Here is a 27,702-nt window from a genome sequence, read left to right as displayed (position 1 = left end):
ATACATTATGGTGTCCCATAAATTTCTTAGCCTCAGTTTACTTTTGTCACCCTTTTTTCTTTCTGTTCCTCAACTAGAATCATTTCATTTGTCTTGTCTTTGAGTACACTGATTCTTTCTTCTGTCACCTCCAATCTGTTGTTAAGATCCTGTAGGGAATTTTTCAGTTCAGTTATTGTGGTCTTCAACTCCTGCATTTCTATTTCGTTCCTTTTCAAAATTTGTATCTCTTTATTGAAATTGTCATATTTTTCAGCCACAGTTTTCCTAATGTCTTTTAGTTTTTTCTCTGTGTTTTCCTTATCTCATTGTTCATATTGAAAATCATTTTTATTTAGGAAGACACTATATTTTAATGATTAAATGTATATTATAGGAAATGTTATGGAATTTTATGTTCTTTTAAAAAATAATGAATAAATTAAAAATGTTTCCTCATAGCGCTCAGGATATATTGCCTCTGAGATAAAAGATACCAGAAAAGAGTAATATTTAATTTAACTCTGAAAGCAATTGGAAAATGACTTGGTGTTTTTTTTTTAACTTTTTTTATTATATAATATAATATATACAAAGCAAAGAAATAAAAAAGCAATAGTTTTCAAAGCACTCTTCAAAAAGTGGTTACAGGATAGATCCCAGAGTTTGTCATGGGCATATGATCCTCTCAGATTTTTCCTTCTAGCTGCTCCAGAATATAGGAGGCTAGAGGGCTTAAATACTTTTTATCATCACAATCGACTTTTTTTTTCCTTCTTCTTTTGTGAACAATAATATATATACAAAAAAAAGCTACAAATTTCAAGGCACAGCACCAGTTGTAGAACTATTTCAGACTTTGGCATGGTTTACAGTTTCACAATTTTAGGTTTTTACTTCTAGCTACTCTAAAATACTGTAGACTAAAAGAGATATCAATTTAATTGATTCAGCATTCATATTCATATGTTAAGTCCTGTCTTCTATGTATAATTCCACCATCACCTTTGATCTTTCCATAACTCTCTTTGGGGTTGTCTGGGCTATGGCAATTCTAAATTTTTGGTATTGGAAGGGTCTGTCACTAATATGGGGTAGGGAGATGGTACTACCTGATGTTCTGGAGAGGCTGGGCTAGGTTTCAGGACTTGTTTGGACCAGGGAGGAGGTCGAAGGTTTCTGGAAAATTACTCTAGTGCCTAGAACCTTTGTAGAATCTTATATATAGCCCTGGGTGTTCTTTTGGATTGGCTGAAATGGTCCTAGTTAGGGGTTGGCAGGTTATGATAGGTAGCAAGGTCTACCTGAAGTTTGTGAAGAGCAACCTCCAGAGTAGCTTCTCAACTCCATTTGAACTCTCTCTGCCACTGTTACTTTATTAGTTATACTTCTTTTCCTCCTTTTGGTCAGGATGGGATTGTTGATCCCATGGTGCCAGGTTTGGATTTATCCCAGGGAGTCCTCTCCCACGTTGCCAGGGAGACTTTCACCCCTGGATGTCATGTCCCACATAGGGGGGAGGGCAATGATTTTACTTCCAGAGTTGAACTTAGAGAGACTGAGGCCACATCTGAGCAACAACAGCGACACTCAGCCAGCAGATACCTTTCCCAGAAGTAAGCAATGTTGCAAGTTCCTGTGCCTCTTTCAATAACAATTCATATAAAGCTATCTTATATTCTTAAATGAGTTCATGATATTCTACTGTATGGGCATATCATAATTTATTTACCAGTTTCCGTTGATAGAATTAGGTTGCTTGCTAAATTTTTCTATGCTGAAAGCACTTCTTCAAAAAAATTACCATGAATTTTATCATTTTCCAGAGATATGATTGTATTGGAAGTGAACTTACTGTATTAAAAGAGTTTATGCAGTGTACATTTTGATAAATATTGCCAAATTACTCTTTCTCCACTGGTTATACCAGTGTACCTTCTCACTAGCAATGATTGAAAGTGCCTTTGTCCTGCACTCATGTCAACACAGTGAATTACCATCTCCTTGATCTTTGTTGCCAATCTCAGGGATAAAAAGTGGGTATCTCATTGAGACCTATAGAATTTGGATGTTACAGATAGATTTTGATTGGGTTTTATTGACTATTTATTGACTATTACGATATTCTCTCCCTCTCTTTCTCTCTATTTTTTTTTGTAACTCCAAAAGGAGTTTCTAAGTGTTTGGAGAACATTATTTGATGTTATATTTTAAGACATGTTATAATATAGATGCTTAATTTTCAGGACTTTAACACACTAAGTATCTTTAATTTTCAGGTTTTATCTGAGAGAACTAATATTGAACTTTGGGTTTGTGCCAACATCATTCGTCTCTTTAATGATGACAACACAATTCCCTTCATTATACGTTATCGAAAAGAGCTCATTAATAACCTTGATGCTGATTCCTTGCGAGAAGTTCGACAAACTCTAGAGGAGCTGCGGTAAGAAACCTGAGGAGGGGTAGAAATGAGATAGTGTAAAGGGAAGAAGCAGCGTAGAAGTGAATGACATTATATTTTGGCAGTTCCAATGTTTTGTTTCTTCTTATTATACTACATATAATCTGGATGTATTCTCTACAAGTTAATTTCATTTTGCTTATTTAGAGATATGGAGTCCCTCTGCTTGTATTTATACATGACATAGGTTTTTATTTTTAAAAAAAGGTGGCTTGTAATGACCGTGTGAGCCTTAGAGTTTAACTGTCATCTTTTCTTATAGAAATGATTTTGTATAAAAGCAAAATTAAGACTACCAGTAGGAAATCAGAATAGTACATTTTAGTCTAAATCTTCAACAGCTTGTATAAAACTGTCCTCCTAATACCTTAATAAAATCTTCAAATGGAAAGTTCTTTGGCAGTTTAGAACTTGGTAAGAAATGTACTTTTTTTTTCCATTACTTTTAAAAGGCATTGTAGTTTATTTATTACTAGTAAATTGCAGGTTTTGTAAGTTTCTAAAATGGAAAGAATCTCTGTGTTCTCTAGTCTTTTAAGAATTATGCCTCTGGACTTGTAATAACTCAGAATTGTACATGTTAAGACTATAGAGATTATAAAACTCTATAGTATTCGGTAGGGTCTGTTGAATCACTGTTCACCATTCACAGATTTTTTTTTTTTTTTTTTTTTTTTTTAAAGAGAGAGGGAGGAAGGGAAGGAAAGACAGAGAGAAGGAAGGAAGGATGGAAGGAAGGAAGGGAGGAAGAAAGGGAAACATCTTTAAACATTTTCTTGTTTTATTGTATTTTGTTTGTTTGTTTGTTTTTTACATGGGCTGGGGCCGGGAATCGAACCGAGGTCCTCCGGCATGGCAGGCAAGCACTTTGCCCGCTGAGCCACCGCGGCCCGCCCTCACAGATTTTTTTACATGGCTCCTACATGTCAGGCATTGTGTATATGCTCTTCAAAGCTCCAACAAAGGTTTGATTAAATTTAGAAATAATTCTGTGGTTTTAATTTGTTAACACTTTTGGAATGCAGTATACCAGAAATAGGTTGGCTTTTATAAATGGGATTTATTAAGTTGCAGGTTTATAGTTCTAAGACCATAAAAATGTCCAAACTAAGGCATTCAGAGAAAGATACCTTGACTCAAGAAAGGCTAATTAATGGTGCCTAGAACACATCTGTCAGCTGGGAAGGCTTGTGGCTGGCGTTTGCTGTCCTTTGACTTCTGGTTTCAAAGCTTCTCCAGGGGCGTTTTCTTTCTGCATCTCCAAATGTCTCTGTGCTGGCACTGAACTTTTTCCAAAATGTTTCCCTCTTCAAAAGATTCCAGTAAATGGATTAATACCCACTTTGAATGGGTGGAGACACATCTTCATAGAAACCACCTAATTAGAAGGTCCCATCTACAATTGGGCCACATCTCCATGGAAATAATTTAGTCAAAAAGATCCTGTCCAAACAGTAAGTGTGCCTCTACAAGCTTGGACTAGGAGAAAGAGCATGGCTTTTCTGGGGTGCTATAGCCTTAAACCAGCACACATCTACTGTTAAGCATCCTGAAAGAACAAAGAGTTATTATTACAAGTCTGAAAAACTTCCTGTGATTTTTGGGGTACTTGCACCTCTCTAACTTTTATTAAAGTTCATTGTAGTGCCAGGATAATTAAAATGCTAATATGTATACAGTTATGTTTCAGTAAGAGCAGAATCAGTCACCCAGTCCTGAAGTATGACTAACTAATCAAGTAGTCTGACATGCACATCCTTCAGGGAAGGGCTGATATGATCAGGCATCAGGAGATAAGAACTGGAGATTGCAAGACTTGTTAAGTGCAACAGCCTCTAATCATCTGCAGCACATTACTGACAGCAGGATTATCCACCCAGTGTGCAAATCTTCTTATTTCTGAAAAGAAACTGGTAATTTGGGTTTTTCTTTAGAAAATGTCTGGATGAAATAAAACCATCTATAGCCCATATCTGGAAGGTGCAAATACAGAAATAAGCTTTCTGTTTGGTTGAAAGCAAAATAATAAACAAGTCTGATCTCAGATGGGGGAAAGTGGCACAAATGGAAGAACAGTTTGCTTTAAAAAATCAAAGATATATATATACATATATATATTAAATCAAAGATATTTTAACTCTGGTTGTGTGGTGAACAAATTAAAGCTGTATGTCAAGATTAATATTACTGTCTTTTTCTCTAAAAAACATTTCTGTAACAAAAGTTCCGTTCTCTTGGGTATCTGCTAATAGAGGAATGCATTGGATATTAGTGGAGGAATATTCTTTGATGTAAGTGGGAACATTGACTTGGTTTTTAGAAGCTCTTTAAATCATATTGATATTGTTTTTTTGGTATTGAAGTATGGTCCTGATTGTTTTCTTAAGATCAATATTTTCTTTAATTGTTTTCGAACTGTTGATTGCTCTTCATTAATAATTTCATTCATTAATTAATCCAATTTAGTGGGTCATTACCAGTAAATAGAGAATAGAAAATATCAGAGTGCAGTTTATGTAGTAAAAGCGAATATTGTTTCATGAAACTTTGTTTAAATTATACATTATAGATGTGTATACTGAGTGTTAAGGTAAAATGTATTTATTACTGTGGATCACTGTTAAAAAGAGTGTATTATTAGTATCATTCTGGATAGTAAGAGAAGTTTCCTGTATTTTTCTTTAAAAGTGCCTCTCATCCTTACATGCAGACCTTATATGAACATAGGGTTCAGCCACTTTCAGGTGGCTACCAGTACTCTAAACATAACACAAGTTGTAATCTAAGGACTGCATATTCTTACTCTTTAAGTTACAGTATTCTGCCTTTAGTTCTTTTTTATAAGTAGATTTAATTTTCTTTTCTATCAGTCATTTTTGATGACTTACATTATCATCTCTAACTTTTACCCATGATCATTTGGGCAGATCCTCTAAACAAGCGCAGGCAGTAAAATAGGATGAGATGTGTTAAATATAACAATAGGATTATATACTCATAGCGAAAAACCTTTGTAAGGTGGTGGAGCTATCGTGCCCTTCCTCTGCCCTTTCCCCTACTTATCTATTGGTCTTTTGTACATTGATTCCTAGAATCAGCTTTTCGCAATGAAATGCTGGTTCCTTTTAGTAGAGAATGGCATTTAGAAACCAAGTTATAGATGCTCAGTGAAATCCCTTAGCAGGGATACCCAGTAGCAATGAGCATACCTGGCACTTTGGTTTCTTAGTATTGTTCTTTTGATTTTAGGATTGGGGCAGGGAATGTAACAGGTGAGCCTGGAATATCTGTGCCAGATAATAAGGAAGTGCTCAGAGAATGATGGGAACATGTTGAAAGGACTTAGAAATTGTTTTGAAGGAATTTCTTCTGGCCAAATCTGGAATGGTTTGAGCATTAAAATAAGTGATAATAATATATTATAATCCACTGCATAAAATAAGAAGCTGTGAGTCCAGAGTAGCATAAGTAAATCAGAATAAATTGAAAGTTTAATGAGGAACAGGATAATTACATTCAGAGTGCCTCTTCACAAAGTATTTCTTTTTTTTTTATTAATTAAAAAAAAATTAACTAACACAACATTTAGAAATCATTCCATTCTACATATGCAATCAGTAATTCTTAATATCATCACATAGATGTGTGATCATCATTTCTTAGTACATTTGCATCGATTTAGGAAAAGAACTATCAAAACAACAGAAAAAGATATAGAATGATAATATAGAGAAAAAATAAAAATAATAATAAAAATAAAAAACATATAAAAAGGAAAAAACAAAAAACACAAACAAACAAAAAAAAACTATAGCTCAGGTGCAGCTTCATTCAGTGTTTTGACATAATAACATTACAATTAGATAGTATTGTGCTGTCCATTTTTGAGTTTTTGTATCTAGTTCTGTTGCACAGTCTGTAACCCTTCAGCTCCAATTACCCATTGTCTTACTCTGTTTCTAACTCCTGATGGTCTCTGTTACCAATGACATATTCCAAGTTTATTCTCTAATGTCGGTTCACATCAGTGGGACCATACAGTATTTGTTCTTTAGTTTTTGGCTAGTCTCACTCAGCATAATGTTCTCTAGGTCCATCCATGTTATTACATGCTTCATAAGTTTATTCTGTCTTAAAGCTGCATAATATTCCATCGTATGTATATACCACAGTTTGTTTACCTACTCGTCTGTTGATGGACATTTTGGCTGTTTCCATCTCTTTGCAATTGTAAATAATGCTGCTATAAACATTGGTGTGCAAATGTCCGTTTGTGTCTTTGCCCTTAAGTCCTTTGAGTAGATACCTAGCAATGGTATTGCTGGGTCGTATGGCAATTCTATATTCAGCTTTTTGAGGAACCGCCAAACTGCCTTCCACAGTGGTTGCACCATTTGACATTCCCACCAACAGTGGATAAGTGTGCCTCTTTCTCCGCATCCTCTCCAGTACTTGTCATTTTCTGTTTTGTTGATAATGGCCATTCTGGTGGGTGTGAGATGATATCTCATTGTGGTTTTGATTTGCATTTCTCTAATGGTCAGGGACATTGAGCATCTCTTCATGTGTCTTTTGGCCATTTGTATTTCCTCTTCTGAGAGGTGTCTATTCAAGTCTTTTTCCCATTTTGTAATTGGATTGGCTGTCTTTTTGTTGTTAGGTAAACAATCTCTTTATAAATTCTGGAAACTAGACCTTTATCTGATATGTCATTTCCAAATATTGTCTCCCATTGTGTAGGCTGTCTTTCTACTTTCTTGATGAAGTTCTTTGATGCACAAAAGTGTTTAATTTTGAGGAGCTCCCATTTGTTTCTTTCTTTCTTCAGTGCTCTTGCTTTAGGTTTAAGGTCCATAAAACCGCCTCCAATTGTAAGTTTCATAAGATATCTCCCAAAATTTTCCTCTAACTGTTTTATGGTCTTAGATCTAATGTTTAGATCTTTGATCCATTTTGAGTTAACTTTTGTATAGGGTGTGAGATACGGGTCCTCTTTCATTCTTTTGCATATGGATATCCAGTTCTCTAGGCACCATTTATTGAAGAGACTGTTCTGTCCCAGGTGACTTGGCTTGACTGCCTTATCAAAGATCAAATGTCCATAGATGAGAGGGTCTGTATCTGAGCACTCTATTCGATTCCATTGGTCGATATATCTATCTTTATTCCAATACCATGCTGTTTTGACCACTGTGGCTTCATAATATGCCTTAAAGTCCGGCAGCGTGAGACCTCCAGCTTCGTTTTTGTTCCTCAAGATACTTTTAGCAATTTGGGGCACCCTGTCCTTCCAGATAAATTTGCTTATTGGTTTTTCTATTTCTGAAAAATAAGTTGTTGGGATTTTGATTGGTATTGCATTGAATCTGTAAATCAATTTAGGTAGGATTGACATCTTAACTATATTTAGTCTTCCAGTCCATGAACACGGTATGCCCTTCCATCTATTTAGGTCTTCTGTGATTTCTTTTAACAGTTTTTTGTAGTTTTCTTTGTATAGGTCTTTTGTCTCTTTAGTTAAATTTATTCCTAGGTATTTTATTCTTTTAGTTGCAATTGTAAATGGAATTCGTATCTTGATTTCCCCCTCAGCTTGTTCATTGCTAGTGTATAGAAACACTACAGATTTTTGAATGTTGATCTTGTAACCTGCTACTTTGCTGTACTCATTTATTAGCTCTAGTAGTTTTGTTGTGGATTTTTCCGGGTTTTCGACGTATAGTATCATATCGTCTGCAAACAGTGATAGTTTTACTTCTTCCTTTCCAATTTTGATGCCTTGTATTTCTTTTTCTTGTCTAATTGCTCTGGCTAGACCCTCCAACACAATGTTGAATAATAGTGGTGATAATGGACATCCTTGTCTTGTTCCTGATCTTAGGGGGAAAGTTTTCAATTTTTCCCCATTGAGGATGATATTAGCTGTGGGTTTTTCATATATTCCCTCTATCATTTTAAGGAAGTTCCCTTGTATTCCTATCTTTTGAAGTGTTTTCAACAGCAAAGGATGTTGAATCTTGTCAAATGCCCTCTCTGCATCAATTGAGATGATCATGTGATTTTTCTGCTTTGATTTGTTGATATGGTGTATTCCATTAATTGATTTTCTTATGTTGAACCATCCTTGCATACCTGGGATGAATCCTACTTGGTCATGATGTATAATTCTTTTAATGTGTTGCTGGATTCGATTTGCTAGAATTTTGTTGAGGATTTTTGCATCTATATTCATTAGAGAGATTGGTCTGTAGTTTTCTTTTTTTGTAATATCTTTGCCTGGTTTTGGTATGAGGGTGATGTTGGCTTCATAGAATGAATTAGGTAGCTTTCCCTCCACTTCGATTTTTTTGAAGAGTTTGAGCAGAGTTGGTACTAATTCTTTCTGAAATATTTGGTACAATTCACATGTGAAGCCGTCTGGTCCTGGACTTTTGTTTTTGGGAAGTTTTTGAATGACTGATTCCATTTCTTTACTTGTGATTGGTTTGTTGAGGTAATCTATTTCTTCTTGAGTCAAAGTTGGTTGTTCATGCCTTTCTAGGAACTTGTCCATTTCGTCTACATTGTTGTATTTATTAGCATAAAGTTGTTCATAATATCCTGTTATTACCTCCTTTATTTCTGTGAGGCCAGTGGTTATGTCTCCTCTTCCATTTCTGATCTTATTTATTTGCATCCTCTCTCTTCTTCTTTTTGTCAATCTTGCTAAGGGCCCATCAATCTTATTGATTTTCTCATACAATCAACTTCTGGTCTTATTGATTTTCTCTATTGTTTTCGTGTTCTCAATTTCATTTATTTCTGCTCTAATCTTTGTTATTTCTTTCCTTTTGCTTGCTTTGGGATTAGTTTGCTGTTCTTTCTCCAGTTCTTCCAAGTGGACAGTTAATTCCTGCATTTTTGCCTTTTCTTCTTTTCTGATATAGGCATTTAGGGCAATAAATTTCCCTCTTAGCACTGCCTTTGCTGCGTCCCATAGGTTTTGATATGTTGTGTTTTCGTTTTCATTCGCCTCGAGATACTTACTAATTTCTCTTGCAATTTCTTCCTTGACCCACTCGTTGTTTAAGAGTGTGTTGTTGATCCTCCACGTATTTGTGAATTTTCTGGCACTCCGCCTATTATTGATTTCCAACTTCATTCCTTTATGATCCGAGAAAGTGTTGTGTATGATTTCAATCTTTTTAAATTTGTTAAGACTTGCTTTGTGACCCAGCATATGGTCTATCTTTGAGAATGATCCATGAGCACTTGAGAAAAAGGTGTATCCTGCTGTTGTGGGATGTAATGTCCTATAAATGTCTCTTAAGTCTAGCTCATTTATTGTAATATTCAGATTCTGTATTTCTTTATTGATCCCCTGTCTAGATGTTCTGTCCATTGATGAGAGTGGCGAATTGAAGTCTCCAACTATTATGGTATATGTGTCTATTTCCCTTTTCAGTGTTTCCAGTGTATTCCTCACGTATTTTGGGGCATTCTGGTTCGGTGCGTAAATATTTATGATTGTTATGTCTTCTTGTTTAATTGTTCCTTTTATTAGTATATAGTGTCCTTCTTTGTCTCTTTTAACTGTTTTACATTTGAAGTCTATTTGTTGGATATTAGTATAGCCACTCCTGCTCTTTTCTGGTTGTTATTTGCATGAAATATCTTTTCCCAACCTTTCACTTTCAACCTATGCTTATCTTTGGGTCTAAGATGTGTTTCGTGTAGACAACATATAGAAGGATCCTGTTTTTTAATCCACTCTGCCAGTCTATGTCTTTTGATTGGGGAATTCAGCCCATTAACATTTAGTGTTATTACTGTTTGGATAATATTTTCCTCTACCATTTTGCCTTTTGTATTATATATATCATATCTGACTTTCCTTCTTTCTACACTCTTCTCCATACCTCTCTCTTCTGTCTTTTCGTATCTGAGTCTAGTGCTCCTTTTAGTATTTCTTGCAGAGCTGGTCTATTGGTCACAAATTCTCTCAGTGACTTTTTGTCTGAAAATGTTTTAATTTCTCCCTCATTTTTGAAGGACAATTTTGCTGGATATAGGAGTCTTGGTTGGCAGTTTTTCTCTTTTAGTAATTTAAATATATCATCCCACTGTCTTCTAGCTTCCATGGTTTCTGCTGAGAAATCTACACATAGTCTTATTGGGTTTCCCTTGTATGTGATGGATTGTTTTTCTCTTGCTGCTTTCAAGATCCTCTCTTTCTCTTTGACCTCTGACGTTCTAACTAGTAAGTGTCTTGGAGAACGCCTATTTGGGTCTCTTCTCTTAGGAGTGCGCTGCACTTCTTGGATCTGTAATTTTAGGTCTTTCATAAGAGTTGGGAAATTTTCAGTGATAATTTCTTCCATTAGTTTTTCTCCTCCTTTTCCCTTCTCTTCTCCTTCTGGGACACCCACAACACGTATATTTGTGCGCTTCATATTATCCTTCAATTCCCTGATCTCCTGCTCAAATTTTTCCATTCTTTTCCCTATAGTTTCTGTTTCTTTTGAAATTCAGATGTTCCATCCTCCAGTTCACTAATTCTAGCCTCTGTCTCTTTAAATCTACCATTGTAGGTTTCCTTGTTTTTTCCATCTTTTCTACTTTGCCCTTCAATCCCATAAGTTTTGTGATTTGTTTTTTCAGACTTTCCATTTCTTCTTTTTATTCAGCCCATGCCTTCTTCATGTCCTCCCTCAATTTATTGATTTGGTTTTTGAAGAGGTTTTCCATTTCTGTTCGTATATTCAGAATTAGTTGTCTCAGCTCCTGTATCTCATTTGAGCTATTGGTTTGTTCCTTTGACTGGGCCATATCTTCAGTTTTACTGGTGTGATCCGTTATTTTTTGCTGGCGTCTGGGCATTTAATCAGATTTCCCTGGGTGTGGGACCCAGCAGGTTGAAAGATTTTCCTGTGAAGTCTCTGGGCTCTGTTTTTCTTATCCTGCCCAGTATGTGGTGCTCGTCTGTCTGCAGGTCCCACCAGTAAAAGATGCTGTGGCTCCTTTAACTTTGGAAGACTCTCGCTGTGGGGGAGGGTCGCCAGCCGACGCGGCTTGGGGGAGTGCTGATCCAAATCTCCAAATCGGCCCGGGAAACCGCGCATGGGGGGGGCGCGCCGGCTGCCACGGCTTGGGGGAGTTCCGATCCAAATCTCCCAACCAGCCCAGGAAGCTGTGCGTGAGGGGGCTCCGGCCGCAGCGGCTTGGGGGAGTGCCGACCCAAAGCTCCCAGCCAGCCCGAGAAGCCACGCGTGGGGTGGGGGGCGCCGGCCGCCGCGGCTTGGGGGAGTGCCGATCCAAATTTCCCAGCTGGCCTGGGAAGCCACGTGTGTGGAAGGACTCTGGTCACCGGCCTCCGCGGCTTGGGGGACCTCCGATCCAAATCACCCAGCTGGCCCGGGAAGCCGCACGTGGGGGGGAGTGCGCTGGGTGCCGCTGCTTCGGGGAGTGCTGATCCAAATCTCCCATCCTGCCCGGGAAGGAGGGAGGGAGGGGCTCCGGCCGCCAGTCGCCACGGCCCGGGGAAACACACACCTCTCGGGGACCTCACCGCAGCAGATTCTCTTAGCCAGTTCAGGCGTTCCAGAATGGGGTACGCTGTGTTTTTGTTGTCTGTCGTGGCTCCGAGAGCTGTTCTGTACTGTTTCTATTTCTTTAGTAGCTGTCCTGGAGAAGGAACTAAGACCCGCGCATCTTACTAAGCCGCCATCTTCTCCCACAAAGTATTTCTTGATTATGAAAAATATATAGAGTGCCTGTGTAATGGAGAAGCTGGGCAGATACTACCTTTATCAAATGATTTAAGTTAATTTGTAATGTTATAAATCAAAATCATTTGCTGCCTAATAGGATGCTGTGAGAATACAGCATCACTTCTATGATGTTTCTGCCAAAGATGTTCAAACTTAATCTAACTGTGACATCAGACAAATCTGAACTGTGGGCCATTATACAAAATGCCTGTAACCTTCAAAAGTATCAAGGCCTGGAAAATCAAGGAGAGACGGACATACTGTCAGCTTGAAGGAGACTATAGGTGCATAGCAACTACATGTAGCCCATGATTCTCATTGAATTTACTGTTAAGGACGTTATTGATACAATTGCTGGAACTTCAGTGAGATCTGTGGATTACTTGGTAATAACATATCAATGTTGATTTTGATGATTTTATTGTAGTTATGGAGGGGAATTTCATTGTTTATAGATAATATATACTTGGAAGTATTTGGGGGTGATGGTAGTTTATCTCAAATGTTTAAGAGAAAAATAAAATTTTTACTTTACTTCATCTTTTTTTTGGCATGAACAGGGACTGGGAATCGAACCCAGTCTCCGGTATGGCAAGTGAGAACTCTGCCTGCTAAGCCACCGTGGCCTGCCCTACCTGTATCTTTTATGTCAGTTTGAGGTACCTTAAGAGAATGTTTTAATATATAGGTCTTGTATATTACAAAAGTTTTTACTTTCAGGGCTGTTGCAAAGAAGGTTCATAGTACAATACAGAAAATTAAGAAGGAGGGAAAGATGTCTGAGTGCTTGTTAAAAGCCTTGTTGAATTGCAAAACTTTTGAAGAACTAGAACACGTGGTAAGAACCCTTTTTGTCTTTTAATTTACTATCTGAATACATTATTATTTTTTTCTTTTTATATTTAAAGAAGACCTGAAAGTAATAACCTAATGTCATCAGCCATTACTATTTCAACAGAATATTTATTCAATTAAATATCTATCATGTGCCTTTTTTGTGTCAAGCAAGTCGGTTTACAAAGATGAATAAAACAGTTCTTGTCCTCAAGGAAGTTTCTGTTAAGTAGAAGAAAGAGAGTGGGTTATACAAGTGCGAAGCTTAAGGGAGAGGCTGAGCTGAATATGGACATCTTTTGGATGTAGCTGGTATTTAAAACCAGGTGAAAGGAAAAATTTGCACAAAGAAAATTTATGGGTTGAGCATGTCAGGATGGACCATTGGAAAGCACCAGTTTTTGAAGTGTCGCTTGAGGAAGAATTCAAGAAGGAGATATAGAAAGAATGGTCAGAGAAGTATGAAGAGAATCAGGATATGATGGTACCATGGAAGACAAGGGAAGAAAATTTTAAGAGGAGGTGATGATCAGTAGTTAAATAATTAAATGCAGCAATGAGGTTTGGTAAAATAAGGACTGGTAATTGGGGAATGTTTGCAGATCTTTGTTATACCACTTTTGGTAAGGTGTGTGGGAGTAGGAGCCATATGACAAAGGGCTGAGGAATTAGTGTGTGTCAAGAAGTAGAGGCACTGAGTGTTGATGCCTTTTAGAGGAGCTTGGTTAAGGTGAGGCCAGGACCTGACAGTCCAGGTAATGACTTTTTAGGATGAGTGAAACTAAACCAATAACTAAATTTAAGTATATAGGAAAGTATAGAGAATAAGATAAAGAACAACTATCTTCATACCGTAAGCATTTCTTATCTTATTAGTGTTAATTCATCTTTGAAGGAAGATGAAGGAGTTGAGAAAATGGTGTCTTTAGCATTCTCAGCATGTTCTCTAATTTTGTATTCTAACTTTAACTTTTACTTTTTAAAACCGAATGACATGGTTTGTTTTCTGAACTTTTTTTCTAGTCAGCCCCATATAAAACTGGGAGCAAAGGCACCAAAGCCCAGAGAGCGAAACAGTTGGGATTAGAAGTAGCAGCCAGGAAACTGCTTGAGAATCCAGGAGAGCTCAATCTGCTATCTTATATTAGACCCAATGTGAAAGGTACGGACCGGACTTACAGAGATCATCTGTTTCTCTCTCTCTCTCTCTTTTTTTAACTTTGAAACTTATGTTAAAAATTTTATTTTCATTAGTAATGATTATGGAAAAGAAAATTATAGTCTATAAGGAATAAATAATACTAATAAAATAAATCCCTATATATCATACTGCTTAGCTATTTATTCCTCTGACATAGTGCCTGCCTGCTCCAGTTTTTGCCCAACTCTATTAAATTGTTTCTTTTTTTTAGATATGCCTTATTATTTATATAGGTTGCAAGTCTTTTCTCACAGTTCATAGCTTTGTTTTCACTTTTTTTGTATTGTTTCTTTGATAAAAAGGGGGGATCTTAATTTTGCTACAGTTAATGTATTTTTCATATCTTTTAAGATAATTACTTTTTTCTTTTTAAAGAAATCCTTTCATATTACAAGGTTATAAAGATCATCCTTTATTATCTTTTGAAGGTTTTATTCTGTTTCTGAAAATTTAATTATAGAAGTTGTATTTGTTTTTTAAAAAGAATTTTAACAATTCTGACATGCATGAATTGTAAAGTTAAGCCCCGCTCTCACACTTCCACTCTCCAGTAGTGTAGAGTTTATCTTTTTCTGAAGTTTATTCGAAGTGTTTCTTCTTGAATACATATGGGTGGGGAGGAGATGAAGGATTTTTAAGAAAATCCCAAAGAAAGTGACAGCTGATATATGTTATGAAACACTTGTTTTACTGTCAAAACAAGCCCTACAGTGAGAGTTTCTGAATAAGATTGGCTTTTTTCAGAAGTTCTCTGTTAGAATTCAATGGGGAGTTGATACTTTGATTGTGTTTCCTACTCTCATTTCAGTTTCTTCTGGCCTTCTGTTGACTCTTTAAGCTAGGAAACCTAAATGTCTATAGGGGGCACTCTCTGATAACAAAATCTGCAGTTTGTACCAAACTGTAGAGAATCATAACATATCTTAACCTGTTTTTGTTTAAATGATCCACCAAATATGAATTTGTCATTTAAAAATTTGAGTATGTGTGTCTATAAAAACAAAAATATCTGTTCATACCTATCTTAATATCTGTTTTGAAAAGAACAGTAATAAAAAAAACGCGAAATAGGATTATTTGAATTTAGAGATAGGTTGGAATGAGTAAAATTCAGATTTGCTTATTTTATTATGTACATTTATAGTTAGATCTTAAAATTGTTGTAACATTTACTGTTTTAATAGCAGCCTTGATTATAAGGCCAAGTAGCGAGCCTTTTTATTAGAGCAGAATGTCAGTGCTTTTAGAATGTTGGGTGCACAAAGGTTTATTGCCTGTTATTTCCAATTTTCTCCTTATGGTCATCTTCTTTTCTTTTCTTTCAACCCCCAAACCCCTTTGGTAGAGCGGTCTCCTTAGTTCAAACACTCACTGAATTTCTACTGGGTAGTTTTGCGGGTTTTTTTTTTTTTTTTTTTTTTTTTTTTTACATGGACAGGTACCAGGAATGGAACCTGGGTCTCCAGCATGGCAGATGAGAACTCTACCTGCTGAGCCACCATGGCCTGCCCTGAGTAGGTTTTTGATAACCGTATTTCTTGCTTGTCACCTGTGATGCTGCTCTTGTGATACAGGATGATGGACACATAGTGATACTTCTTATAATGGGGTAGATCGCGCCCTGCATACTTTACGGCAGTACTTGCAGACATAGCGGGACTTTCTGGTTGCTTCACTCCCCTTTACTTCTCCCTAATCACAAAGATAGAAAAAGCATAATTCCAAACAGCTTGGTCCTGCTTTTGAAAGTTTGATTGGAATATTTTTTATTGCTCTGTCTCCTTATTCTTTATGCTGTACACATACTCATGCGACCCCTCAATTCTTTTATTGTTTTTCCAAAAAAGTATTTTCGTCATTCCTCAAAGAAATATTTTAAGAAACTAGATATTTCTAGTTTTCTTTTTCTCCAGTAGAAGACACTATTGCTTACCACAGACCAACAAGAATTTGGTCTGAATCAAAAAGTTATGCTGTATTGCAAATGGACTCTGTCCTGGGAGAGCCGCATTCCTATAGTGAATAGGAGAAGTAGCCGATTGCTCTGCTGTGTGTAAGAAGAGGTAGCTTGGTGTAGATAAAGTGAAAAGAAATGTTATCTCTTCAATTTTTGTTACAGCTGTGGAGGTTTGGAGACTCTGTAAGTAGAGAGAGTTTACTACTAGGGAAGGAAAACAATTTTCTGGTTCTGTGGACCTCATTTCCTCTTCAAGAGATCCTGTTTAGAATGGGTTCAACCCACAGGAATGTGTATCAGGACCAAAAACATGTCTAAATTGGGGTACATAATTCAATCCACCATGTTGCTCTAGAGCTCTAGCGTAGAATTTAATTACCAGAGGTTTCCAAATTGTTTGCCTCCAAAATGTTAGGGGGCAAAGGCTCTTTGTTGTAGCACAAAATCTGTAATCTTCTCTTTCTATTTTCTGTGTTTGTTGATGGTTCTCATGTAGGTCCATCTTTACCACTAAGTAACTATCCTGGTATTTTCATTAAACTTTTGCTGTGGAGTGTTTTGGGACTCCAGGACTTAGTTCACAGTGAACAGGTTTCTTCAATAAAAACTTATCTAGAGATACAGTTAGCCTAAGAGCAAACATTTTTTAAGTGCTTACTCCATGCCACAACTGTTCTAGGTGCTTTTCATATACACACTTCTACCTCACAAAGGTAATTTGTTCTTGAATATTCCCTCATAGGGAAATTCTCTTTAACAGAATTGCTGTTATTTTCAGTGGCCAGATTTCTTTCTTTAAAATTAACTACAGTTATCTCAGTAGTTAAAAATTGCACTACAACCCAATAAGGCATTTTCTTTTTATAAATTACTCTATAGTATTTTAAATTATTATATTCTGTTTGGCTTTTGTCTGTCAGTCATTAAAACTCTATTCATAGCAATACATTTATGATACTCAGTGTTTTTGTAATTGAGGCATTAATGCAAAACTCCCAAATAGAACAATAAAGACAAAAGAAACAAAAGAGAATAATGTAAAAAAAATTCTCTAATGGAATAGTTGATATAACAGAGGCCATGATTTTTAACATTTACTGCTGCAGATTAGCAAACCAGAAGCACTTGGAGAAAACTTAATGTGCCAAATGATAGACTATTCAACTCTAAAATGACCAAGCATATGGCTCTTGTTTTGTACAGGGCTTCATTGCTCATGAGACTTGAGAAATTCAAATGAGTCATCAAAAATTTAATAAATGCCTCACAACCCAAAGTGGGAATATTAATAAAATTTCTGCTTAAGAAGAAGAAATTTTGTAACTACAATGAAATGGTCTATCCTTATGACTCTATTACACATATTTCCCATAACTTGTTTAAACTTTGTACCTGCTCCATGAAAGAAGTACTGTTATTCCCTTTTCATAGGAAACTGAGACACAGAGAAGTCAAGTAATTTTCCCAGAGTCACTTAGTTGGTACGTGGTGGAACCAGGATTAGGGCAGGCAGCTCCATTTTTTACCACTAGGCTATATATTATGTTAAGATGCAATGTCATTGCCTTTAGAGATTCATTTTTGAAGCAGAAGGAAACTAGCCACTGCTACGATCCTTTTTTTATCTTAAGTTTGTCAATTTAAGAATTTATTTTGACTGGAATAAATGTATTGTGATTTAATTACAGGCTTTCAAGCTAATCTTATAGCTTTTGTTTTTGTTTTCCCTCTTACCCTTCTAAAGGGCTTTCAGCACTGCAGGATATTGAAACAGGAGTGCAGCATATTTTAGCAGATATGATTGCTAAGGACAAAGACACACTTGACTTCATTCGGAAATTGTGAGTAGTTATTTTATAGTTTTCTGCTTTGTGGAATCATGCTGTTAAGGTTAGTGCTAACACTAGTGTTCACTAAAAAACATTTCTTTTCTGACTCCTTTTTTAGTAGCAGAACTCCTTATTCAAACAACAGAAGTCTAATATATAAAACAGATAAAAGTGAAGTTGCTTTAATTGAATTCTGGGCAGGGAGCCCAGAACTCTGCCTACTCTTCCTCCTTAGACGCGGCACTTTCAGAGGAGGGCTCTGATGAGCTCTGTTGAAAAACCACTGCATTAGATAGAATATTCTAGACAGAAATTCACATTCATTTAGAGTGGGTGGCATTATTTTTTAAACATATTGTGATGTATATACTTAATTTCGTAATAGTTTATTTCTGTTGTATACCAGTGATGGTACTGAATTGAGAATGTGTAGTGGCAGGTGTGGATAAAAGTGCTTACCTCAAAATGACTTTCAGCTGATGGGGAAAGCGTCGTATCCATGGTATCATAATCCCAATTTATATGAGATTAAAGTTCTTTGGTTTAGACCCCACCTTGGCTTGTGGATTTTATACATCATAGGAAACAAACATTAACTTAAAACCCTCTTTTTACATACTCTTTCTTTCTCTTCTGTGAATAAGAAAAGATGTTTCTACCAGAGTTCTGTTCCTTCTCTCTCTCTTTCCGCCTCTAGCTATGTGAGCCAGGCAGAGGAGAGGAAAGGTGGAGATGAAGTAGGTGACTACTGATACGTGCCAGGGTTTTTGCGGAAAAAAAGGGAAAGAATGTTTTCTATTCTCTTAGTGACTCTAGCAATAATGAGTTGAAGTAGGAGAATTGACTAGATTTTAAAATATATTTTTAAAAGCAGTTATGCTGCTGGGTGGTGCAATGGTGGCTCAGTGGCAAGAATTCTCGCCTGTTGAGCTGTAGACCGAGGTTCAATTCCCAGAGCCTGCCCATGCCAAAAAACAAAACAAGACAATTATGCTGCTATTTGACCTAGTTTTATAAATTGTTATTGGAAATGTTTTGACACAACCTCTTGTTTCCCTTCTTTTTAGCTTTTAATTAGCTGTGACTACCTAACTCAGTGGTTAGAAGAGGAAGATAGTAGGCTAGAATTATTGGTCTGATTCCTGTAGATAATGTTGATCTCCTGCATGACTGCAGATGGAATCTGAACTCCTTTAGGCATTTTATAGGGGAAGGGGAAGTTGGGTTGATAAGTAAATAGATCATTAGGACCTTCGTTAGTATGACTAGGTGAAGAGTTGGGTCCTCTGGTAATGGGTCAATAATATTATTTTCATAGTTGTATATCATTGAAAAAAAGAAAACTCCAAACTCCCTTGTAATTACATTAACTTTTTTGCCATCTTTATTTCCATATAAGGTGTTTCTTTACTAAAACATATTATTAACTTCTTGCTTTCTGAACATTTGTGACTCTAAACAGGTGTCAAAACAGATACATTTGTATACAGTCATCTCTTGCAAAAGTATCCTCCAAAAAGATAAATGAGAAAGATGTGGATAAGTTTCTGCTCTACCAGAATTTTTCATGCAACATAAGAAACATTCAACATCATCAGGTAAATAAGGAAACTGTTTATGAATGCTGCTATAATAATAATTCTAATACTTTTGATTTACCTATTTATGTACTAAGAATTTAAAAGAATTTTAATTCAACTATTTTTTTCTTCATATATAGTCTCATAATAATATTGTTATATTCCTCCTGTTTCACAAATTTGTAACTCAGGATCCAGAGAAATTACAATACGTAAAGAATAATTCTCAGTGTAGTTGAGAATTATTAGTTTATAAAACAACAAAATTACTCATGTATTGTAACTTTTTTGGCTGTTGATTTTCCTCTATAGTTGGATTTGAGCTTAATTATAGATCTTTTCCACATGAAATATAAATCAGAGATATTTGATTTAGAATAAAATATACCATGAGAGCTCTCACTTAATTGTATAAACTTTTGTTAATAGTTATTGTATTCCATTTTTAAATTTTTGTTTTTTAGTTTCTTAAATTTTTCCTGATTATAGTCACAGGCTACATTGACATTGTGAAATGTGGCTTTTAAATCATATAGGAAAAAGAAGAGAAGTTAAAAACCAAAAATACAGTAATACTGGCTTTTGAATTTACTATGTGGCAACCTTTACCAGTGTTCTTTATTTCTTCATACGGCTTTTAGTTACTGTCTAGTACCCTTTCATTTCAGTTTGAAGGACCCTTTAGCATTTCTTGTAGGGTAGATTATTAGCGACAGACTCCCTCAGCTTTTTTGTTTATTTAGAGATATGTTTATTTCTCCTTTACTTTGAAATGATAGATTTGGTAGCTATAGTATTGTTGGTTGACAGATTTTTTTTCTTTCAACACTTTGAATATGTCATTCCATTCTTTTCTCAATTCCTTGGTTTCTAATGAGAAACCAGCTATTAATCTTATTGAGGACGCTTTTATATGATGAGTAATTTCTTTGTTCTTTGTCTTTGTCTTGACTGATTATAATATCTCAGTGTGGAGCTCTTTGTGTTTATCCACTTGGAAGATAATTCTTGGATGTGTAGATTGTTTTGTAACAAATTTGGGAAACTGTCAGCCATTATGTCTTCAAGTATATTTTCTGCCCTTTTCTATCTCTACTTTCTTTCTGGAACTCCTATTAGGTATATGTTGGCATGCTTGATAATTTCAGTGAACTTGTCTTCAATTCGCTGATTCTTCCTCCTTCCTGTTCAAATCTGCTATTAACATCCCCCCTCTCCCCAGCCCCAAGTGGATTTTTAACTTCGGTTATTTCATTTTTCAGTTCTAAAATTTCTATTTGGTGCTTTTTTATAAACTGTATCTTTTTACTGATAATCTGTTTTTGCTGAGACGTTGTTTACCTGGTTTCCTTTAGTACTTTGTCCATAGTTTCTTTCGGCTCTTTGAAGAAAGAAACTTTAAATTAGACAGTGGATTTAAAGTCTTTGTCTAAAAAGCCCAATAGCTGGGCTTCCTCAGAAACAACTTCCATTCACTCCTTTTTTCCCGTGTGACTGGGCAATACTTTCCTGTATATTTGCTTGCTTTGTAATTTGTTGTTGCAGACTGAACGTTTTGAATATTATAATGTGGCAACTCTGGAAATCAGATTCTCCCCCCTCTCTAGGCTTTGCTGTTGCTGCTTGTCATGGGTTGTTGTGTGTTTGTTTAATGACTTTTCTAAACGATTTTTGTAAAGTCTGGAGTTTTTGTTGTTTGTGGCAACTGAAGTATTTTTTTCTGCTAGCTTAGTTGTCACCTAGGGATTTGACAGTGATTTCCTTTATGCCTGAAATCAAAAAATAAAAACAAAACAAGAATCAATTCTTCAGTCTTTGCAGATTGACTCTGTTTTGGGGTACTTCTTCAGCACATGGCCGGGTCATTTACAGCTCTGCCTGAGCCTTTACTTTTGCTTGTTTGGAGCCTAGAGGTCAGCCAGGGGTGAAAACCCTGTGTCTCAGGTCCTCTGAGTATGGGGTCCAACTCAGGGATTTGGCCTGGACTTCTAGATTTGTTGGTATACATATAAGCTTAAAAAAACCCTTTTGTCCCAAGTGTCTTCGTCTTCAATCTCTCCTTTCCTAAGCTTTTTAGTCTGTCTATTCCTTGCCTGGACTGTTATTCCTTGTTCCAGGTATCTGTGGCTAATACATTTGCTTTTAAAAATTTTGACAAATGTAACCCAGGAAGCCACTAGCCCCTGGAGAAACTCTGACACAGGCAACACAAGGGCAGCCCCTTGAGGTGATTCTCCATGGAGCCATCAAACACAAGTACAGTTCTTTGAGAACAACGTCTATAGTGAGCCTTCTTGTGCCAGCAGCCAGCACCAGGAATGGGGACTACTGAGCTAGGGATTGGGATTGGGATTGGGACATGCTAAGTGGATAAATTAAAATGCCAGAGAGCTCTCTTAGTGAAGTTTTGCTGCTTCTTTCTTAATTAAGTGTTCCCTGGTCATAATTTTTATTAGGTTCTACCATTCTGAAAAAGTTAATTTTGAATAGTTTTTGCCAGATTATTGATTGTATTTGTGTAGAAGTGGAGTATTGGAGTCCCCTACTCCACCATTTTTGGTGACATCACACTGAACAATATCTTTAAAATGTAGTTTCTTTGTCCCTTGTTTAATTCCCAAACCTGAATGTGTCTTTTAGCCTTCTAATGTCCTTCTTAATCTTGTTTAATGCTTTTTAGCTTGAAGTCTGTGTGGGTATTAGGATTGTAACCCATGTCTTGCTAATGGAAATTGACTCTACCTTTGTTTTAGGTTTAGCCCTACAGTTACATACATGAAATGCTTGCCCTCAGCCTTTTTTTTTCTTCCAAAATTCTCCAGTTTTATTTTGTGTGAATGAAGCGTGTCGTGTAGTACATGGTCATCAAACTTTTTCTGCAAAATGCCAGAGAGTATATATTTTAGGCTTTTTTGGGGCCAGCTGGCTTCTGTCACAGCTGCACAACTCTGCCTTGGTAGTACAAAAGTGGTCACAGTCAATACATGAATGTATGTGCATGGTTGCATACCAATAAAATTTTATTTACCTAAACTGAAGGTAGGCTGGATCTAGCCCTTGGGTGATTGTTTGCTGACCCTTCTCTAGTATATTCCTCAAGAAGGGTATATGTACATAGTATTCTCTGACTTTTGGCTCATTCAAAACTGTCTTTCTATGGCCTTGATTCTTTTTTTTTTTTAATTTATTATTCTTTTTTATTTTAAGGAAATAAAGGAGGGAAGAAAAAGAAATAGAATAGAGAAAGAGAGGCAGAGAAAGAAAAAGAGAGGCAGGAGAAGGGATAAAGAAGGGAAAGAAGAAGGGGGAAGGAGGAAAGGTAATGTGGGCAGGAGAGGATCATATTCCCCATTTGTTCTCAGAATCTTCATCCAAATCATAGTAGAGCAAAGTATCAGAGAAAGTTGCATTGACTTTCTGTCTAGAAGCTGATCATTTCTTATATGGCTTTGATTCTTGAAGGACAGCTTAACTTGCTATAATATTTCTTGTTTAAACTTTTCTTTCCATAAGTTTCTCGAAGGTGCTGCTTTTCTGTTGACTTGCTTAGTACATTGTTTTTGAAAAATCTAATGCTAGTCTAATTATCTGTCTTCTGGAAATGCTGCAGGTGTTGGTCCTGTATTACTTTGTTTGATCTCTTTATTGATTTTATGGATTTTTTTTGCGGAAAGAATGACAAGGAAATTTTTAATGAGTAGACTACTATTGTTCTCCAAACTTGGAAGGCCTCAATCAATCATTTTTAAATTTATCTTTTTCTCCCATGTGCATTTTACTGCTATGAAGAGGGATAGTGAAAAAGATTAGAAGGCTCTAGCTCTTAAGTGATATTTAATTTTATTAAATATATAAGTTGTTTTAAGTTTGCTCTTCTTTAAGGAGTGTTTTCAATATGTTTTAAAGCAGTTGTATTTTAATGTATTAACTAACAGCATGGACAGGTTGATTTGAATTTAAATTCCTCCTTTGCTGCTTGCTAAGATTGGGGTTTGTTGACAAGTTAGGCTCAGAAAAAAATAAGTAGAATGAAGGTGCTAATATATACAACGCTGGTAGTTGTGAGAATTAAATAATACAATGTATTTAAAGTGTTTAGACTGGGCAATTAGTAAGTGCTCAATAAATGATAACAGTAATTAGCTATTAAACATTTCACTTAGGATTTTGCATTTATATATTTATCTTAATAAGTATCTTTCCAGTATAAGATGTTCACCTTCCACCTCCAGATGATCAAAAAATGTGAATATAATCTAAAATGAGATTTTTAGTTCGCCAAAGTCTCTTCTTGTGTATATTAAACTTTGTACATGTACTTTATTTTCAAAATGTGTAGTATGGTTTAATTTACTAGTGAGGTAGGTTATTTGAAAAAACTGTAAAGAAATTATTATGTTTGAATAAATTCTTGATAAATAAGTGAATAGAAAAATTAATATAGCTCTAGGGATGGCTGTCTGATTTGTTTCACAAATATTGACTGGTAAAATTTTTCATTTATATATTTTTTGGATCATCAGTCTTTGCTATATATATTTGCACTCAGATTCTGGCAATGAACCGTGGAGAAAATTTGAAGATACTAACAGTCAAAGTTAACATTTCTGATGGAGTGAAGAATGAATTCTGTAGATGGTGTATACAAAACAGGTTTGTTTGTAGATTTTTGCAAAATTTCTTTTTTTTTTCCCTTTTAAAAATAATACACTGAGATTTCTGATATGGAAGGATGTCCATTAAGTTTTTTTTTTCTTTGAAAACAAATGACAGAACATGGTTTTATCTATATTTAATTTACCACTTGAATTGAATAATTGGTAGTATTTAATCTATAGTATAACATGGTATATCACTATGGTGATAGTGATATAATTATTAGTGAGGTTCAACAGGTTTTTCTTTGTATTGATTTGATAATTCCTAGTGCTGAAAGACTAGATGATGGTTCCCAAAGAATTTTTCCATAAACATATTTGAATGGCTGGAGATGCTTTATTGTATTCATGTATTCAGTCAATACATGAATGTATGTACATGGTTGCATACCAATAAAATTTTATTTGTTTTGATGAGTGTTTTCTTCTTCCTTTTCCTTCTCTCTGTCCCTACATCTTTTCTACCTCTCCCCCTGCCCCATCCATTCAAGTTCTGTTCTAGATGTTGGGGATAAGTCTATAAACTAAATATAGCTGCTATCCATGGTGATAATATAGCTTAATAAGGAGGATATTGAGTCTGCTGAGAGTTACAAAGGAGAAGAAGAGTGTACAATAAGAATTTGTACCTGGGAAACCCGCATGTAGTCTGGGCAAGAAACATTTGTAGGTCAGAGATAGAAGAAAAGGGAGGAGGAAGTAACAATAAATGAAAATTGAGATATAAATACACAGACCAGATTATACATAGATTTCTAGGTATTCTAAGGATTTGTTAACTATCTTAAAGAAACCAATAAAGGGTTTAAACAGAAGAGTAACATGCTCACTTTGCAATTTAAGATCACTGGCTACAGTGTAGAGAATTATTTCAAAGGAACCAAGAATAGATGTCAGGGTAAGAGTTGATGGTGGCTTGATCTAGAGCGGTAGCAACAAGGAACAAGTAGATATGAGCAATATTTAGGAGAAAGAATCTTAAGACAGGTTATCTAATTTGATGGTGGGTGGATTGGCTAGGGAGAGGGGTGAAGTAAAACCTGACACTTGTATGATTAAACAACTAGGTAGGTAAGTGATTGTGCTATTTACCAATTACCATGCTATAAATATATGAAGTACTAAATAATTAGGGCAAAGAGTGATTTAAATGGAATGCTTATTACCTTACATGAATAACAGAATAATGTAATTCGGATACATTAGTATGAAAATTTTTATCTAGCACTGAATTCAACCACTGAACAATTTATCTTTGGAATTGTATATTGCTGTACAAGTGGGTAAGTATTGTAAAATATCTGTACTTTTGTCAGATATTGAAATAGTTATATTTGTGAGAACACTGATCACCAAGGTTTTGTATGTGCTCTTTAGACAAAAAACGTGTGAAGGAGATATGTCAACAGCTCATTGTGTATGAATTAGATTGTATAATGACCAGAACTTGTCTTTTTGAGCTTGTGGATTTTTGTGTCATTGAATTGATGAAGGAATTTCCGGTTTCAAATAGAGACTGCTATCGAATGCTCTATCCCCATTTTCCTGCATATTTTTCATAACCATTAGACAATTCTGCTGTGATCTTAATAGTCCAAAGGGCTTATTTGTTAGCTAATTAATTATTGTTCTCTAGTTACATGTAGACTTAAATTGAACAGAATCCTCTCACATAGTTGTATAAAAAGACTATATAGAACCAGAATAAAAGTGCTAAACTAATTAAACTAATCTTTGAATAGATTAAGTATTTGTATAGTACATGGGTCAAAGGCAAGTATGTATTTGGAGTGGAGACAATAGTCATTCGATAAATTTTAATGAAATATCCTATGATATTTGTTCTAATCACTATCCTTTACAGACATATATAAGATCTCCTCGTGGTTTAAAAAAAATTTATTGTGGTAACATATCCAACAAAAATTTACCTCTTTAAGCCTCTTTCAAGGATATGTTTCAGTGGTATTAATTAAATTCACAATATTGTGCTACCATTATCACCATCCATTAGCAAAACCTTTTTATCACCTTAAACAAGAACTCTATACTCATTAAACAATTATTCTCTGTCTCCCTTTCCTCCCAGCCCCTGATAACATCTTATCTATTTTCTTTCTCTGAATTTGCTTACTCCAGATGTTTCATAAAAGTGAAACCATACAATATTTGTCCTATAATATTTGTCCTTTTTTGTCTGGCTTATTTCATTCAACATAATGTCTTCAAGATTCATCCATGTTGTAGCATGTATCAGAACTTCATTCCTTTTTATGGGTGAATAATGTCATTCCTTTGTATGTATATACCATATTTTGTTTATCCTTTCTTCTGTTGATGGACACTTGAATTGCTTCCACCTTTTGCCTATTGTGAACAATGCTGCCATGAACACTGGTGTACCAATATCTGACTGAGTCCCTATTTTCATTTATTTTTGGTATATACTTAGAAGTAAAATTACTGGGCCATATGGTAGTTCTGTGTGTAATTATCTGAGGAACTGCCAGATTGTTTTCCACAGCACCTGTACTTTTTTTTACACCCCCACCCTCGAGGTATAGGATTCTTATTTCTCTGCAACCTCACCAACACTATTTTCTTTTTTTAAATAATAGCCATCCTTGTAGGTATGAAATGGTATCTCATTTTGGTTTTGATTTGTATTTTTCTAATGGATGATAATGTAAATATCATTTCATGTGCTTATTGGCTATTTGTGTTTCTTCTTTGGAGAAATATCTGTTCATGTTGCTTGCACTTTTGGTGTAAAGTCTAAGCATCAATTGCCTAAAGCAAGTTCCTGAAGATTTTCCTCTATGTTTTCTTCTAAGAGCATTATGTTTTTAGCTCTTATATTTAGGTCATTGATCCATTTTGAGTTAATTTTTGTTTGTGGTATAACATCTTTTCATTATTATGCATGTAGATATCCAGTTTTACAAGCACCATTTGTTGAAGAGACTACACTTTACCCATTCAGTGGAGTTGGCACCCCTATTGAAAATTAGTTGCTCATAGATATGTCATGGGTTTATTTCTGAACTCTCAGCTCAATTCCATTGGTTTATTTGTCTGCCCTTATGGTTACACATTGCTTTGATTATTGTAGCTTTATAGCACATTTTGCAGTGTGAGTCATCCATCTTTACTCTTCTTTTTCAACATGATTTTAGTCATTCAGGATTCTTTGTGGATTCCATATGAATTTCATGACTGGCTTTTCCATTTTGGGAAAAAAAGCTGCTGGAGTTTTGATAGGGATTGCACTGAATTTGTAAACTACTTTGAGTAGTATTGACATCTTAAAATCTTCCAATCCACGAACATGGGCTACCTTTCTATTTATTTAGATCTTCTTTAATTTCATTCAGCATTGTTTTGAAGTTTTCAGTATACACATTTTTTATGTCCTTGGTTAAATTTATTCCTTGATATTTTATTCCTTTGC

At 35.5% G+C, this 27,702-nt stretch overlaps 1 protein-coding gene across 3 annotated transcripts in view; it reads left to right on the top strand.

Annotated features, from left to right (window-relative positions):
- SRBD1 (S1 RNA binding domain 1) overlaps positions 1 to 27,702 on the top strand; it is a 280,304-nt gene that overhangs the window by 32,667 nt on the left and 219,935 nt on the right. For all 3 annotated transcript variants that reach the window (XR_013164245.1, XM_077134136.1, XM_077134138.1), the window contains exons 5-10: positions 2,259 to 2,425; positions 12,913 to 13,030; positions 14,050 to 14,188; positions 17,929 to 18,025; positions 19,476 to 19,611; positions 24,143 to 24,246. Coding sequence is in view for 2 of the 3 variants with exons in the window: in XM_077134136.1 (XP_076990251.1) it covers positions 2,259 to 2,425; positions 12,913 to 13,030; positions 14,050 to 14,188; positions 17,929 to 18,025; positions 19,476 to 19,611; positions 24,143 to 24,246 (761 nt within the window). In the remaining variant the exon portion in view is untranslated. The remainder of the gene's footprint in view (positions 1 to 2,258; positions 2,426 to 12,912; positions 13,031 to 14,049; positions 14,189 to 17,928; positions 18,026 to 19,475; positions 19,612 to 24,142; positions 24,247 to 27,702) is intronic.

The sequence above is a fragment of the Tamandua tetradactyla genome, chromosome 17 (assembly GCF_023851605.1).
Source record: "Tamandua tetradactyla isolate mTamTet1 chromosome 17, mTamTet1.pri, whole genome shotgun sequence".
In the NCBI taxonomy this organism is placed as follows: Eukaryota; Metazoa; Chordata; class Mammalia; order Pilosa; family Myrmecophagidae; genus Tamandua; species Tamandua tetradactyla.
The sequence above is the reverse complement of the archived record's forward strand: the minus strand, read 5'-3'. Positions and strand labels throughout refer to the sequence as shown.